At 41.2% G+C, this 15035-nt stretch overlaps 3 protein-coding genes across 5 annotated transcripts in view; 1 reads left to right on the forward strand and 2 right to left on the reverse strand.

The window, feature by feature from the left end:
* Positions 1-5809, reverse strand: part of csgalnact1a (chondroitin sulfate N-acetylgalactosaminyltransferase 1a) — a 35499-nt gene extending 29690 nt beyond the window's left edge. The window contains exon 1 of one of the 3 annotated variants that reach the window (XM_053411524.1): positions 5671-5809. The gene's annotated coding sequence lies outside the window, so the exon portion shown is untranslated. Of the gene's footprint in view, positions 1-477; positions 735-3584; positions 3739-5670 lie in introns of those variants that run through there. The other 2 variants (XM_053411523.1, XM_053411525.1) reach the window with 2 other exon arrangements.
* Positions 5810-9372: 3563 nt separating this feature from the next.
* nxnl2 (nucleoredoxin like 2) lies at positions 9373-11648 on the reverse strand. The gene is made up of 2 exons (XM_053411528.1): positions 11030-11648; positions 9373-10138 (listed from the first exon to the last, which is right to left on the reverse strand). Exons 1-2 carry the CDS (start codon positions 11329-11331, stop codon positions 9970-9972), a joined length of 471 nt encoding a protein of 156 aa, XP_053267503.1. The 5' UTR covers positions 11332-11648; the 3' UTR covers positions 9373-9969.
* Positions 11649-12583: 935 nt separating this feature from the next.
* Positions 12584-13900, forward strand: gng10 (guanine nucleotide binding protein (G protein), gamma 10). Its single transcript, XM_053411529.1, has 3 exons — positions 12584-12831; positions 13529-13656; positions 13760-13900. The coding sequence occupies exons 1-2, from the start codon at positions 12751-12753 to the stop codon at positions 13652-13654; spliced, it is 207 nt and encodes a 68-aa protein (XP_053267504.1). The 5' UTR covers positions 12584-12750; the 3' UTR covers positions 13655-13656; positions 13760-13900.
* Positions 13901-15035: the final 1135 nt, after the last annotated feature.

The raw sequence follows: 15035 nt of genomic DNA on the forward strand, positions 1-15035 counted from the left end.
GCGGATGTGGATTAGGCGGAGGATCCAGTAAATTCTGATTGTTTATGTTATCAGACCACTTCCACTTGGCGTGCTCCGTCACACGATACATCTATTGCCCTTCTGTCAGTCCCATGAGGAGGATCCCTCACATCTGGCTCCCTCTGAGGTCTTTACGTTTGTTTTCACTGCTCGTTTTTTTATATGAAAAGTGACATTAATCTTGAGACATTAAGGGCAGAATCTGGGTTATACAAACACAATTTGAATGATTCAATGATTGAATTATTGATTGATTGACTCCCTCTTCTCTTTAATATTTCGACGATATGAACTACACAGGCATGTGGAGGATTGATGGAGGGACGTGCTTTATATCACGTAGTGAATGAAAGAATATAAACATAGTTACTGTGAATGTAATTAATGACATGACCAGATAACTTAAGACACATCTGTGGTGCAATCAATGCAAGAATCTGATGCTGAGCTACAAACCTTACTCTTAACTCCTTGTATCAACTATAAATGACTTGTAGTTCCTGGTATCTCCAAAACACTTAATCCTCCTTTCCACCCTAAGGAAACAGTAGACCTATGTTATTAAACAGCAGACACTTGGACTTGTCACAGCAGGAAATGCACATGTAACTATAAATCCAACAACAGTTTAATTGCATTACGTATCAAATTCCAGGGAGCCTGTATTTTACAGTCACAGGAATCTGAAACCACAACCAACACCTCCTTCCTTCTCTCCCTCCTTCCGTCTCTCCCTCCTTCCTTCTCTCCCTCCTCCCTTCTCTCCCTCCTTCCTTCTCTCCCTCCTCCCTTCACTCCCTCCCTCCTTCACTCCCTCCCTCCCTGAGCGAAACGCAGCCTTCCTTACACTTTTTAAAATCACCTGTGTTCTCTCTGCGATGACCCGCCGACATGTCGACCCTGGGAAGAAATGTTTAAAGTGACTCTTTGTTCGACCGTCCGTACTTGATACACGCTCAGATAGCTGTTACTCCAACTCCCCCGACGTACAACACAGGGTTATTGTTTAAAATGTGAGGTCTATTTAAAACGCACAGAGATAACCTCTCCTGACACCGTCAGGGGGCATTTTCCTCACACTTGACAAAGACATCACACATCTGCACTCGCAGACTGAGCAGCAGTCAGAACGAGGAGCGGGAAGCAGGTCGACCAATTTAAACTGCTTACAACACATAACTTCACAAGAATAATCGAGAAAAATCTATCAATCAGACTTGAGTTTAACCACAGAGAGATTCCACAAGTCAATTAAAGTGTAAACTTGCAAAATAAATGGAGGTTAAAATTGTGGATTGATCTGCCTTCTCTTTAAATGTGTACTCCCCCCCCCCCCCCCCCCCTTCCCCTACACATCCATTAAGTCCAACATGTTTACATGAGAGTGCATGGATGCATTCATCTTCTAAACGGTACCCCTCCCCCCTCACCCTCCCCTCCCACACACATCCACTCTCTCACTGCAAACAACCCGACGAGCCGCACAACTCCTCACGTCCAAACTCCTCTCCACGTCTACGTCTCTCTCTCCGTGTCTCCCCGCAGTTAAGGTCAAGGGCGTCTAATGCATTGACTTTGGCCTCCGTGAATGTTGAGGACTTCCTCACAGGCAGATCTGTCTGAACCTGCCCCCCCAGGCAATACCACGCTGTAAAAATGAGGAATGTCCTTTGGAGATGACAACGAGGAGGAGATAGGAGAGATTCATTAAGACACATTTTAAGAATTAGTGTGAAAAAGGGAAGGCTGTGAGAGTGCCCACAGATATCTTGAGGGGAAAGACTAAGCGGTTAGATTAGACACATAGGGTGAGGAGAAAAATAAGAGCAGGGAGTGAGCGTGAGGGAGGAGAGGAAAGAGAAAGAGAGAGAGAGAGGAAGAGAAGGCTTTCTTTGATGTCTCTTGTCCCCTCAGGTGATTCTCCCTCCCATTCATTAGGGGCCGGTTTCTCCGGATCCTTCCTGTCAACGTGCCATCTGGAAGGCCCCTTAAAAAAAACAAAACACTACCAAACACTACACCCCTCTACTTACTATACAAGCGTCCTGTTTGCCACTCCCCCCTCCTCCCCCCTTCTCCTTTTCTGCGGTTGGTCCTCAAAGTGTTCCATGTCTTCGCCGTTAGGTTAGATAGTGTGGATGAAATTTGAATGGTCCCCATGGGGAAAGTGGGTCAGTGGCCTAGACAGATGGATGGACGGATGGATAGATCTTTGTCTTTTTTTTTTTTTACAAAAAACAGTGAATAAAAAGACTTGAACTCCCACTGCAGTTCCCTAAACTCTCATGAACTGTTCTTGTGCCCCGGGTTGTTTTCAGCAAACTTGCCTATAAAAACCACTGTACACTACCTGCCCAGCAATAAACAGCCAACTAGTTGGTGAACAAACTGGTTGACAAAGAGACAAATATTCTTGAGAACTGGTGGGGACCAAAACATAGATACAAGGACTATGAATATTGGACTTACATTCAGCAAGTGACTTCAAATGAATGTTGCCGTTTTACCATGTCAAAAACCATTGGCAAATATGTATAATATTGTATATTCACCTAAAAAACGGTGAACCCAATGAAGCAGCTGGTAGATAAAGTGACAAATATTCTTGGACACTGGTGGTGAAAAAAACATAGCTACAATATCAGGTGAAAGACCAGCAACACCAAGAAACACCAGTGCAATTAAATTATATGTTGCACTGGTGGTATAGTCATCATGGGAACAAGATGACTATTGGCCAATGTATAATATATTAGGTCCAGAAATGGTGAATGTTGCACCATGGGAAAAAGATGACTATTGGCCAATGTATAATATATTAGGTCCAGAAATGGTGAGCACAACGAAGCATTAAATAAATAAAGTGCCAAATATTAATGGGAACTGGTGGAGACCAAAACAATAAGAATTGCAATAAGAACATGAATATTAGACTTATATTGGTTATATCTTACATATCCATGCTTATAATAAAAACTCAATGTACAGAATGCACATATTGTACATATTTCATTTTTGTTTTTTTATTTTGTAAATCTTTATAAGCTTATATTTCTTATCTGCATGGAGCTATTGTAACAAACACAATTCCCCCCTGGGATTAATAGAGTATTTCTGATTCGGATTCTGATAAGGGACGAGACCGAATAACGTTGTTTGTTCATAGCCCATCTCACAATGCTTTGATAATCAAATCTAAAGAATCCCTAGTCATTGATTTCAATCCAGAATGAAGAGCGGGAACGACAAACCTTGATTTGAATGTTTGGTGGTCAAAAGAACAATCTGTGATCCACACCAAAACTCGGTTCTCTTCCAAAAACCCAAAACTATGACAACAACCACCTCTACATAACAGTACAATGTGCTGTCTGCACTGAGAGGACAAGCTGTCGCTCACGTCTGCATAATCATGGTGCAGTACAATAAATCTTATTCTGTACAGAAAGACACTCCTTTCACATGCCTCGCAGTTCCTGAGTCTGATTTTACAAGCGAGCAATTATGAGTCTCTGATAACATACAATACAACAACATCTGTTCGTCTCTCTGCACATCCTCACCTTTTCCGACTCCATGCCATGTGAGTGTAACAGAGGTTGACTCAATTCATCTTGTGCAAAGCGCCCGAGCTCGTTACTTCCCTCTTCCTCACCGGACAGTAAACCACCACACAGCGGTTATTTCATTACATGCGAAGGTAAAGAGAGGCTTGTGGTTTGGGCTTTTGTGATGTTTACAGCAACAACTGCAGCCTGAACCCGCTCCACCTTCTGCTGTTGACACCTTCAACGCCGGTTTGCGTGAGTGAAATCGACACAGCCAGCCCTCAAGGCGATGTACCCTTCAGTGGCAAACCATTTGATTTAATAGAGTTTTATAAAGTGGTTTCCTCCAAATGAGCAAAGCCAACTGTAACATCATCAGGGGTAATTTGTCAATACGCTGCAGGGACGTTACATCACAGCCATGGAAATGTCAGTGGGTAAATGTCCTGAAAGACTCTGTCATCTGATCCGTGAAACATGAGAATGCTTGTGGAGTGGAGAACACACACGATCCCGGACTCAGACATGCACTGAACTCCGCAGAACCTCTGTGTGTTCTCCAGAGGAGGGGCGTGTCAGACGCTCCGGATTATCTGCAGACGTTCTCCGCCTGGCCTCCTCGTGTAAAGTCAGCAGAACGTTGGGAGAATCTGATGTGAGAACCGCTCAATTCACGGCAAGTGCATTGGAGGATTTGTTGCTGCTGTGAATGCATCTGTGCAGGGAACCTCCAGCTGTGTTATTTTGGCCGCATAAATATGAGTAGCCTTTTAGCTTCTAAAGTTGGACCAAATAAAATCGTGTTGTCCTGTCACACAAAAATAACCAAAACAATTACTCATGCCCTTTATCATGGGACACTGTCCCAAGCCGACACTATTTTGTTAAATTTCAAAGTTTAAACATTGTGGTTTGCAATTGGCTCAAGATGAAAAACCATATCGCTTTACAGGGAACTATAGCCTTTCTGCACTAATGCGTTACCTTACACTAGCATGGAGTTGGGGCGGAGGGGTGCCTTTTTTCAGGCCAGAGCAATGGCCCCCTCAAAACCTCTGTGAACGCCCCTGACACACACTCAAACACACACACACACACACACACACACACACACACACACACAGTATGGATCACATATACGGAGCATCTTAAAAAGGGGAACTTTATCTTCCATGCACAGAAGCACATATATGTCATCCCGTATCACATCATTCCAACTCCAGTTTATCAGGCGCAGTCGGACGAAGGCTCAGTCGTTTACCCTGGGATTATTACAGTGCGCTGTAATGTACACACTCTCCAAAGGCTGCCTTGCTAAACAACCTGAAATCCCACATAATCTCCACTTTCATTGTTCCAATATGAGAAAAACAACTCGCAGGCCAAATATTTCAGGGTGCTGGGTGCCTGTTAGTGAGGGCACTAAACAGGATTAGAGCTGTTTCCCCGTTAGAGATCTGCTCTCTCTCTCTCTCTCTCTCTCTCTCTCTCTCTCTCTCTCTCTCTCTCTCTCTCTCTCTCTCTCTCTCTCTCTCAGTATGCTGTGTGTACTGGATGTGCATGTGAGTGAGGTGTGCAAAGTGAAGCCGGCACTTTCACTGAGTACATGTCATTTTATTATGTGGAACCACTTCTAAAGGCTGTGGGTGGATTTGTTTCCTCTAATTCCTCCATATCACTTGCTCTCAGGTGACTGTTGACAAGGCGGCTGATCTTAACAATATTATCTTGTTTACATTATAGACAACTTGCCACAATTCCATTAGTTTGTAAACAATCTTATTAGGTAAATAGGAGAACACTTAAACACAGACAACAGAAGATGATGTATTTTTTCCAGTGTTTGCTTTATGGTCAGTGTGTATGGGAAGAATTCTACTTAATTGAATTCAAATTGATAGTTAATTAATTCATGACGCCTCATTAAAAGTAGATAAATATCACTTATAATTAACTTTAAGTTTCGATTGAGTGACAACTTACAACAAGCACCCTGTTAAGATATTAGTATTGTTATTATAATTCATATAGGATGGTTGTATTGGCATGGCTACATCTGTCATATCCCTCCAGTGTGATCCCTCTCCCCCGGTCAGCTCACCTCTCTGCAGCGGGTCTTGCTTCAGTCCATCCCGGGTGGAGGTTTGGTTTCTGTCCCGGTGCTGCGGTCCCGGTCCCGGTCCCGTCCTGCAGCCCTCCGCCGGTCCACAGCTCACAGAGCGCGGGGAGCAGCGTGAGCGTGTGTACCACCGAGCACCGTGAAGCTGACCGGAGGCCGGCCGAGCACCTCCGGAAAATGAGGGGCTGCCTTCAAAATAAAAGTCAACAGAAGTTGTCGCTTAGTAATAAACTAAAACTGTGTGAGTTTATAGTTTATTATCTATGTGATGGTTAAATATTATATGTTGAGGTGTTTCGAACATAAGGGCAGTGGATATAGGCCATTTAATGACCTAACATTCTGTCCAGTGCACATTATAACCTTGATGCTGAAACTATTGATTCATTGATTTTAATAAAATCAATTTATCTGAATCATAGATTTAGATCAAACCTGCAGTGTCCAATAAATAAATAAAACCAAATGAAATATAAATGTAGGTCTCAAGGCTGAACAGTAGTATTCACATTTTCTGAAATTTGATTGACCTATTTGGGCTTTGGGAGGTGCAGCACTGCATTAAAATACTGTTATATAAACATTGTATTTAACCTGGCTTAAAACTGTGAAGGAACATTTCTTGGTTCATGGCTGACCTGGAAAACATCGTCAAAAATTAACCTGACAAATTATGTTAGTTGTTCTTCCAGAGGCCCAAATAGCAACCGCTTAAAGGGATAGTTAATCCAAAAATGTGCAATTATGAAGATTTGAGTAAAATTTAAATGTCTGGGTTTATGGACACTTGGATGACACCACAAGAGCAGGATGAAGGCATTTTAGTTTTTTTCCTTGTTTTCACTTTTTTTAAGTGTGACACATCGATCACCATTTACTTCAATTGTATTGGATTTGGCTGGAACACCAAAGTGTTTTGTGGATTTAAACCCGTCGACGCCCATCGGGATAGTGGTGAAGAGATAATCAGTGTGTTTTCCTTTTTCGGCAAACTATCCTTTGAACATGTAATAGATCATTATTCTTCATTTATATATTCTTCATTTATATCCTCGCTATTCTGAAATCAGAAAATTTACATCCAAGCCGTGATTGTGGATCATGATTGTTGATCCTGATCGTTGTGGCAGTTGATCGTGGATAATGATTAAAACTAGATGCTTAGATGTACAATATGCCCTTGAAGCCGTCCATCAAGTGAGCTGCAGCGTTGTTTTATTTTGAAGGTTTTCGTTGGAAACTCTGTCGTTACCATGTTGAGCTTGACTGGCGCTCCCTCCGTGCAGGTCCGCCGGTCCACCCAGCTCTGCACCTCCCTCCCTCCCAGCCTGCCCTCACATAAAGACGGCCTTGTTAGTTGCTTCAAGACACCGTTAAAGCAGCAGGAAACACTGCTGCCTTTCATTGGTGCAGCCGGACAGAAGTCATGACTGACTCCCAATGTGAAGTCCACATAAAGATCCGTCTTCATTTCCACTCATCTGAGGCCCTGTGGCTCTCAATCAGGCAGGAGGCAAATATCAAGAGAAGCTGAGGAGACATCACATGTAGTGTCAGTGTGACGAAGCCAGGGAGAACTGTTTCAGTCATACAAGTGAAAGAAGCAGCACAGTCCAGAATGTTCAAAGTTAAAGTTAATAGATAAAAAATAAATGCATCATAATAAATATGGTGCCGGCAGCATTGACTCTGCAGAATGGCTTATTCAACAGCAATATGATCATAATAATCATAATTTAAATTTCAGTTTAAATCAATCCTGAAACCAACTGGGAGTCATAGCAAAAATAATACAATAGGTGTGATAGATGTGGTCAGATCTCTTAGTTCTAGTCAAGAGCCTATAGCTGCAGAATTTTTAAGCTTGAATTGCTGTATATCATATTACTGAGTTTCAATTATTGATGCATTAATGTGTTCGGAATTTTGATGTAACTACTGGACACAAGATGTCTCTCAACTTTAAAATAGAGGTTTCAGGTTTTAAGCTCACACGGGTTGAAGTTGCACAATAGACCATATTGGCCCCCAGTCGAGTCTCAAGGCCCCAAATTAACTTGGTTAAGCTGTTGCCCTTGGCCTTTGACCTATCAGGTGAAAACCTTCCAAAGTAATGATTCCACCAAGGCTGGTGAAAATGTGCTGTTAAGTTGTTTTGCACGCACATGCACGCACATGCAGGTGTGTCTCCATATGACTTCAGAGGACATTACATTTATTTATTGTAATTTCCTGGAGACTTAATCCAACTTTAATCATAGTAACAACTTGCCTCACCTTAACCTAACCTTTACCTTTACCTTAACCATAACCATAACCTCAAATTAAAATAGTCAAGAAATCCAGACTGAAAGTGACTTTCAGGTAATTTATTCAGTGTTTGTTGTAGTTATTCTTCTCTTCCAGTTACAAACCTTGTGTGTCTTTGCAGCAGTTTGCATCCTCTTGTAGTTTTTGTATTTTCCTTTGTGTGGCTGGTTTGTCTCTCTAGTCATGGTTTGGATCATTTTACCGCAATATAGTCATTTTTGTGCTTACAATGTCTCTGTTGTCGTTTTGTGTCTCTGTAGTTGTCTGTAAAGTTGCTTTCACTCTTCGTAGTTTGTTATTTGAATCCAAACATTTTGCGTCTCTTTGCAGCTGCTGTGTGGTTGCTTTTCTTTGCCTCCTTGTAGTCATCATTATGTTGTTTCACATCTATTTGTGGTCATTTAATTGACTTTCCAACAGGAAATGATAACAGCCACTTCCTGCTGAGGCTCTGATCCCTCGGGGCCTCTGGGCCTGTGCCACATTGGCCCGCTCACTAATCCATGCATGGATTTTACAGTAAAGTGGGCCAATAAAAACAGTGTAGTATTAGTAGCACAGTGCACATACATCATGCTGAAGAAACTCAAACTGTTCACTAACAGTTACCTGGAGCTGATTGGGCGATTTAAATTGGGTGAGAAACAACATCATCATGATCCTCTAGAATAAATGATCAGACGTCAAATCGATCAAACTGCTGGTGTTGTGTTTGCTGACATGTATTTACACTATGTAGACATCAGGTGTAGTGTGTGAGAGACGCAGGGTAAACTGACCTCAACGCAGGTAAAATCAAGAGAAGTGGACACCCTATCGATTTCAAATATGAAAACATAGTGACCCCGTGTGGTAGAAAATGAAACAGCAACCTTTATAAATCTGAAAAGAGGCACACCAGAGGGAATATGATGCTCAGTACTGTGGATCACCGAAGTTTGCTTTCTACTGGATGAAACACGTCTACTTTGAAACAAGTTGTTGTGTCTCTAAGACAATTGGCCTCTGATAATGCAAGACGTAAATGAACGGAGCCTCGGGACTCGACCTGGTGGGACTTGGTGTTCTTCTGAAAAACCTGCAGCTTCCAATAAAACAAAGCAGAAGGAGCTGGAGACGTCGGCCTGAGCTGGATCATTATAATGTCATCACACATGTTGGACGTTTTTGTGTACAACGTGATAACAGCAGTGTCAGCCTGCACACGAGAGAAAGGCAATTAGGACCAAGGACATGGATGTGCCAGCGTGTTGGAAACAGTGTCCTGTGGGCTTTCTGCATTTTAACGATGCAAAGGGGAATTACTCCGCTAGTGAAGTGCGGGACGTACACAACGACCACAACCTGAGATGCAGACAATAAAAATGAATGAAATCCACAGAATATATATGTATATTTTAACAATTAACATTCTTAGCAAATCATAAAAAAACAGGATATAAAAAATATACAGGCAGCTCAATGTAGAACTACAAGTCAAACTTTTGGAAACATACAAAGGCAAGCTCTCTGAAGAGAGGGTGTCTATTCACTGCAGGTGGGATTCAGCTGTATGTTCAATTAGTGCAATAGCTTATAAAGAACATAAGTTCAATATCCTTTTTAACAATGCAAATGTACTGTAGCCGGCTTCCATTATTAACAATAAAGAACGGATTTCCTAAAGACCAACGACAGAAAAGCCTGAGATTTCTCTTAAATGCATAGGATCGTTGGTTAAAAAGAAATAAAAAAAGATCTAATCATGACTTGTGAGGAGTTCAATCTTTCCTTTTGAAGGATTGTACAGTGCTTAAGAGTTTAAGTGTCCAATATTGAACCAGAAAAAGCAAAAAAGAGAGAGAAATCTAAATTAAACAGATTTTTGAGTAACAGTAATGATCATTCCTATCCCTTTTAGCCCTGACACAGGAATTCTTCAATTTGGTTTCGCTCAGGTCTCGCTGTGGTTTCTTAACGTGAAGTCGTCTCCTAACCATTAAAGTTCTGAAAGACCTCGGCAGCGTCCAGCCAGGACCTGAAGCAGGCCAGGCCTCGGTCTCTGATCTGTTTCCGGCCCTTTTCCGTGATCACGTCTCCGTTCTCCTTCACGATCACCAGTTTGGGCACCGCCGTGATATTGAAACGCTGCTTCAACTCACTGAGAGAAAAAAGAGACAGAGGCAAAGGTCTACTTTTAAAAGATACACATGGAAGAACTCTACCGCTGTGCTTCTTCTAAAATGTATATGCTTGAACGTGATGGAACAAGAAGTTGAATTGTATTTACTCATTACTTAAAGTACTGTATTTGTAGTACTTATGTACAAATCTGAGGTATACAGAGAATAGAACTGGCTTCACTTTGACCTGCTCTATGATTAAAATGCCGCTTGCTTCCCAAAGAAAGATCTTAATCCATTAGCTAATTAATTGAGTTGTTAAATAATGAGGAATTAATCATCAACTCTTTTTAACGCTGATTCATGGTTTCGTCACCTTTCGAATGGCAAACACTTCAGCTTCTTCTTAAATATTAGGATAAACTGCTTCTCTTTGTCAAATATGATTTTCATCTGATTATCTTACGTTTTTGACTGTTGGTCAGATAAAACAAGACTTCTGAAGAAACTCTTTAGAACACTTCAACGTGTGCACTTCTATGACACTTTGAATTGGGGTATTTCTGTTTCTACTAATTAACACATTGGCATCTTCTAGCTCTAGTTGAAAGACAAAGACATTGTTGTATTGCCATCGAATGGAATTGGGAAATTATATTGTGATGATTATGACTTATTGCCTAAAATAAAGCACGAGATGATCATTGAATAGATCAGACTATAAACCAGTTTGAGATGAGGTTTGCGTCCTCCAATAAACCTAATCCCTGACAGGGTGACCCTCAGAACGCATTTTACATAATCCGGAGCACAGCCTAATTCTCAGTATAGACACTCAGTGTTAAATCCTCATAAGAGAGAGTGAGAGATAGAGTTCTGTTTGTTGGAGGTTTGAAGTTAAACTCGTTGATTTTTATTGCAATACTGACTGTTTGTATTCGTCCGTCCAGGGCAGAGCCAGCCAGTCTCCATGCATGTCGTGGTAGTACTCCACCATGTCATCGCTGGACTTGTCGGATGAGACGAACACGATCTCGAACTGTGCCGGAGGTTCGCCCTCCTCCACCAGCTCCGTGTAGAAGTCGCACAGGACGGGGGTGAAGTCCCGACAGGGCGGACACCACCCGGCGGAGAAGTAGATCCCCACCACCTTGTTCCTCAGCGCCTCCTCCGAGTCCACGATGTCCCCGTCTTTGTTGAGGAGGGTCCTCCCGGTGAACACCTCCACCATGTCTGCCCGCGCCTCGGGTCGCACTCCTCACAGCAAGACTCCCAACTTTAGTTTAACTCATTCTGGTCAACACCTCCGCCTTGTTTACCGGTAGGAGACGCAGAAGAGGAGGATGAGGTAGCTCCGATTCTCTGAAGAAGTCTGACCCACTTTCTTTAAACCTTCACCTCTCTGTGAAATCTACTTACATCCGATCCCCTTAATCACCGGTGGACCAATGAGGAGGCGAGAAAACAGTGTTGTGTTCCCTCGAGCACGTGGTTGTCAGGGAGGAGACACCCGTTCTAATCTACACCACAACACTTCCGGGTTGGACTTCCGGGTTGTGCGACGTGATTCCAGAGTGGGCCGCGCGATGAGTTACGTTTTCTCTCGTGAGTCAGAGGTTTGCCAACAAAAATGAGTCTGTGTGTTTGTACGTGTGATCCTCAGTGTGATGAAAACAAACAATGTAACAACATAACACAACAGCGTGTCAACAAACACAGTTACACTGAGAACAAACTTCATAATAATGTCTTATAATCACAAACTATTTATAAAGAGCTTAAAATACATCCTTGGTGACACGACAGCGAACATTTCAGGTTAGTAGAAGTAGCAATAACCTTAACACACGTACCGATGTACACTAAACATATTAATGAATAAAGCAAACAAAAGGAAAATGAATAAACACAATAAATTAAAAAAAACATACAAAACACATGAATCAAAACTAATAGAAATGTAAGCACACACTTCATACAATAGCACATAAACCAGTTATCAAGTCACTGTTGTCACTGATAAATTATCAATAAAAACAATGTGAAGTTCAAAAATAAAAGTTGATAAAAGTATGATGAATGTATAGGCCTAAATTTCTTCCATAGCGCAAACCCACAGACAATTGCACATTTTCTTGTGACCTATATCTGATGCGGGAGGACAGAGTGTATTTAGAAGTGTGCTTTGCTATAAAACAAAAGCTCACTAATAAAATGGCATCAAATACATAGAAAAACAGAAGTATCTGAATTCTTGTTATAGGGTCTTAAACATTTGAAAGCAGTTTATAGTTTCATTTCACATTTAGGAAGGCCACTTCAAAGTGTGTCTGTCTGTGTGTGTTTGTGTGTGTGTTTGTGTGTGTGTTTGTGTGTGTGTGTGTGTGTGTGTGTGTGTGTGTGTGTGTGTGTGTGTGTGTGTGTGTGTGTGTGTGTGTGTGTGTGTGTGTGTGTGAAGTGCATGAGGAAGGCAGTGTGCTTCCTTGTCTCTGTAGAAGTGAAGGACTGAGGTCATTGTGAAGGAAACCCAGCCGCTCGCTTCTCGTCCGGCTTTCTCTGCCCATTAGTTGAGTCAACTGCTGCGTGGAAAGAGTGAAGGGACTTTCTTCTAACAAGGAATTCTTCTTCCCCACAACAATTTCTCAACAACATGACCTCTAATTCCAATTTATCCAACATGCGACGGCTGGTGGAACAACTGAAGCTTGAGGCCAGTGTGGAACGAATCAAGGTAAAGAAGACATTAAACTGAGAATGGAAAAAGATGAAGATTTAAAGAAAGTTACAGTTTGGGGTTAAATAACCTACTTTTCACCATTTCTTATACTGTATTATTTAAATATGACCAATGGAAACAAGATGTTTTGTATTTTATGCAAAAATATAGATTTTGTATGAGCATGGTAATTTCTTTCCGTTAGTGGACCTACCTATCCGATTTGGGTTGTCGTGTTGTTGAAAATCTTCCTCAAGTATCAAACTTTCTTTGACTATTTACGTCGTAGTTCATTATGGAGAACCCCCTCATTATTAGTGAGATGCTAATTAACCATCATCATGTCTTCAAGTGTTAAGTTTCTTATTTTCTAACAAGCATTGCATTTATACATTTAATGAAAATGAATTAATAGTCAAGCTTACAGTAATCCATCAAGATGACAGTTGAATTGACTGATGATGTGCAGCTCTTTTCTAGAAGGGAAGTGATCAAAAAGTTAATTAAAGAGCTGAAAATATAAAGAGTTTGTTGCAGCGGCATTTTCTTCAACCCGGCAACCCAAGAGTACTAAGGATCACTGGCTGTTAACTGATCGATAAAGTTTGAGGGAACAACTTATTAATAAATAAATCAATTAATGCATGTAAAACCTAAAAAAAAAAGGGTGACTCATCAAAAAGTGATACCAGAAAACAAAACATGTTCCCAGGTGTCCCAGGCGGCTGCAGAGCTGCAGCAGTACTGTCTGCAGAACGCAGGCAAAGACGCCCTGCTGGTCGGAGTCCCCACAGGCAGCAACCCCTTCAGAGAGCCCCGCTCCTGTGCTGTCGTGTGAAGGTCAGAGTCCACACAAGCTTACTGCCTTTCTTTGTGAGTAAACATCTTTGGTCTGTGGCTGACTTTAAAATAAGGAGTCAAACGTTTTGCACTTTTTTTGCAGAGGAAGAAGAAGTGGACACGTCTGTGGCATCTCACCCAGTGAAGATTATGTTTAGTTTTTTAGGCCATTTTTCAACTGTATTTTAATGTTTTTAAGAGAAACTTTTTGATTATTCTCAAATAAATGTCTATTTTTACCACATCACTGTACTGTCATACGTTTCTCAACATATACCAGTGCATTATGTACTTCATAGTCTATATTGTAACACCTTTTGAAGGCTGTATTAGTTTGATAGCTGCTCTACACAGTGGACAGAGGAGCAAAAGAGTGATTAAGCGGATGTTTATAGGCAGGCTCTAAATTACACCCTGTAATCTCTCTGTGTCGGAGCTTCCTGACGTCCAGTCTAAGTTAGGAAACCGGCTATAGAGAGGAAACAGGGTTTCCTGTCTCAAACTGCAAAGACACTCTGAACAGAGTTACGTCCCACTCAGCCTCTCAACCTTACAGCCTTTTGGACATGTTTATACTCCTATACTTAAGTTCAAGGTTCTAGAATAAAAATTATTATGGTGTAGAAATTGCATATATATATATCTTTTTGGCAATTATGCTTTAGTGTTTATAGTTATTTAAGTCAGTGCCTGATTATTTTATTTAATTGCACGTTAACTATGTCATGCAGATCTTGATTTATAGACGTGTAAAGATGTAGAAAGTCTCAGATTATGTCTAAATCCGCCTAAAAGACGTCTAGCCAGTCATGGGGTGGCTCTGTGCTTTGTCACTTCCTTTTCCTCTCAGGACATTATCTCTGGACGAGTCTCAATAGTTTTCCCACTTTAGTGCCTCCTTGCTTACAAAACCTTTGAAAAAATACAGCACAGCAAGGACATGGGATGTTCCTCCTTTTGGAAGCAGAATTCATTCTTATGTGATCTAAAACATTGAACTTTTGCAAAAAGACGAACATAAATTGCTACGTCAAATGTATCTTTAATGTTATTATAGCGTAGAATAAAAAATAAAAAACACCAACAAACAAATATTAAAACTTTTACTTAAGCCGTGCTTTGAGTTATATATTTAAGCAGAAGCTATCACAGCTACAATAGCCAAACAGTATATGCTCCTACAATGAGTACATAGTTTACAGGAAATGAATGTGATTTACCCATTCATATTCTTCTCAGTTTATCTTTATATGTTGACCTAAATGCCTTCAGGATTGGACAAATTCAAAAATTGTTTCAACTTTCAGTTTTTTTCTTCTTCATAAACCTCCTGCTATGGTGGTGGACCAGCGGCCTCTGATCTCAGATGTGGCTTGAAG

Source organism: Pleuronectes platessa, chromosome 19, assembly GCF_947347685.1.
Source record: "Pleuronectes platessa chromosome 19, fPlePla1.1, whole genome shotgun sequence".
Classification (NCBI taxonomy): Eukaryota; Metazoa; Chordata; class Actinopteri; order Pleuronectiformes; family Pleuronectidae; genus Pleuronectes; species Pleuronectes platessa.

Excerpts from the sequence above, each read along its gene's own strand:
- nxnl2 (XM_053411528.1), bottom strand. The coding sequence starts at position 11,331 with ATGGTGGAGGTGTTCACCGGGAGGACCCTCCTCAACAAAGACGGGGAC. Across the intron at positions 10,139-11,029 it reads TGGACGGACGAATACAAACA|TGAGTTGAAGCAGCGTTTCA; the intron begins GTCAGTATTGCA and ends TTTTTCTCTCAG.
- gng10 (XM_053411529.1), top strand. The coding sequence starts at position 12,751 with ATGACCTCTAATTCCAATTTATCCAACATGCGACGGCTGGTGGAACAA. Across the intron at positions 12,832-13,528 it reads CCAGTGTGGAACGAATCAAG|GTGTCCCAGGCGGCTGCAGA; the intron begins GTAAAGAAGACA and ends ACATGTTCCCAG.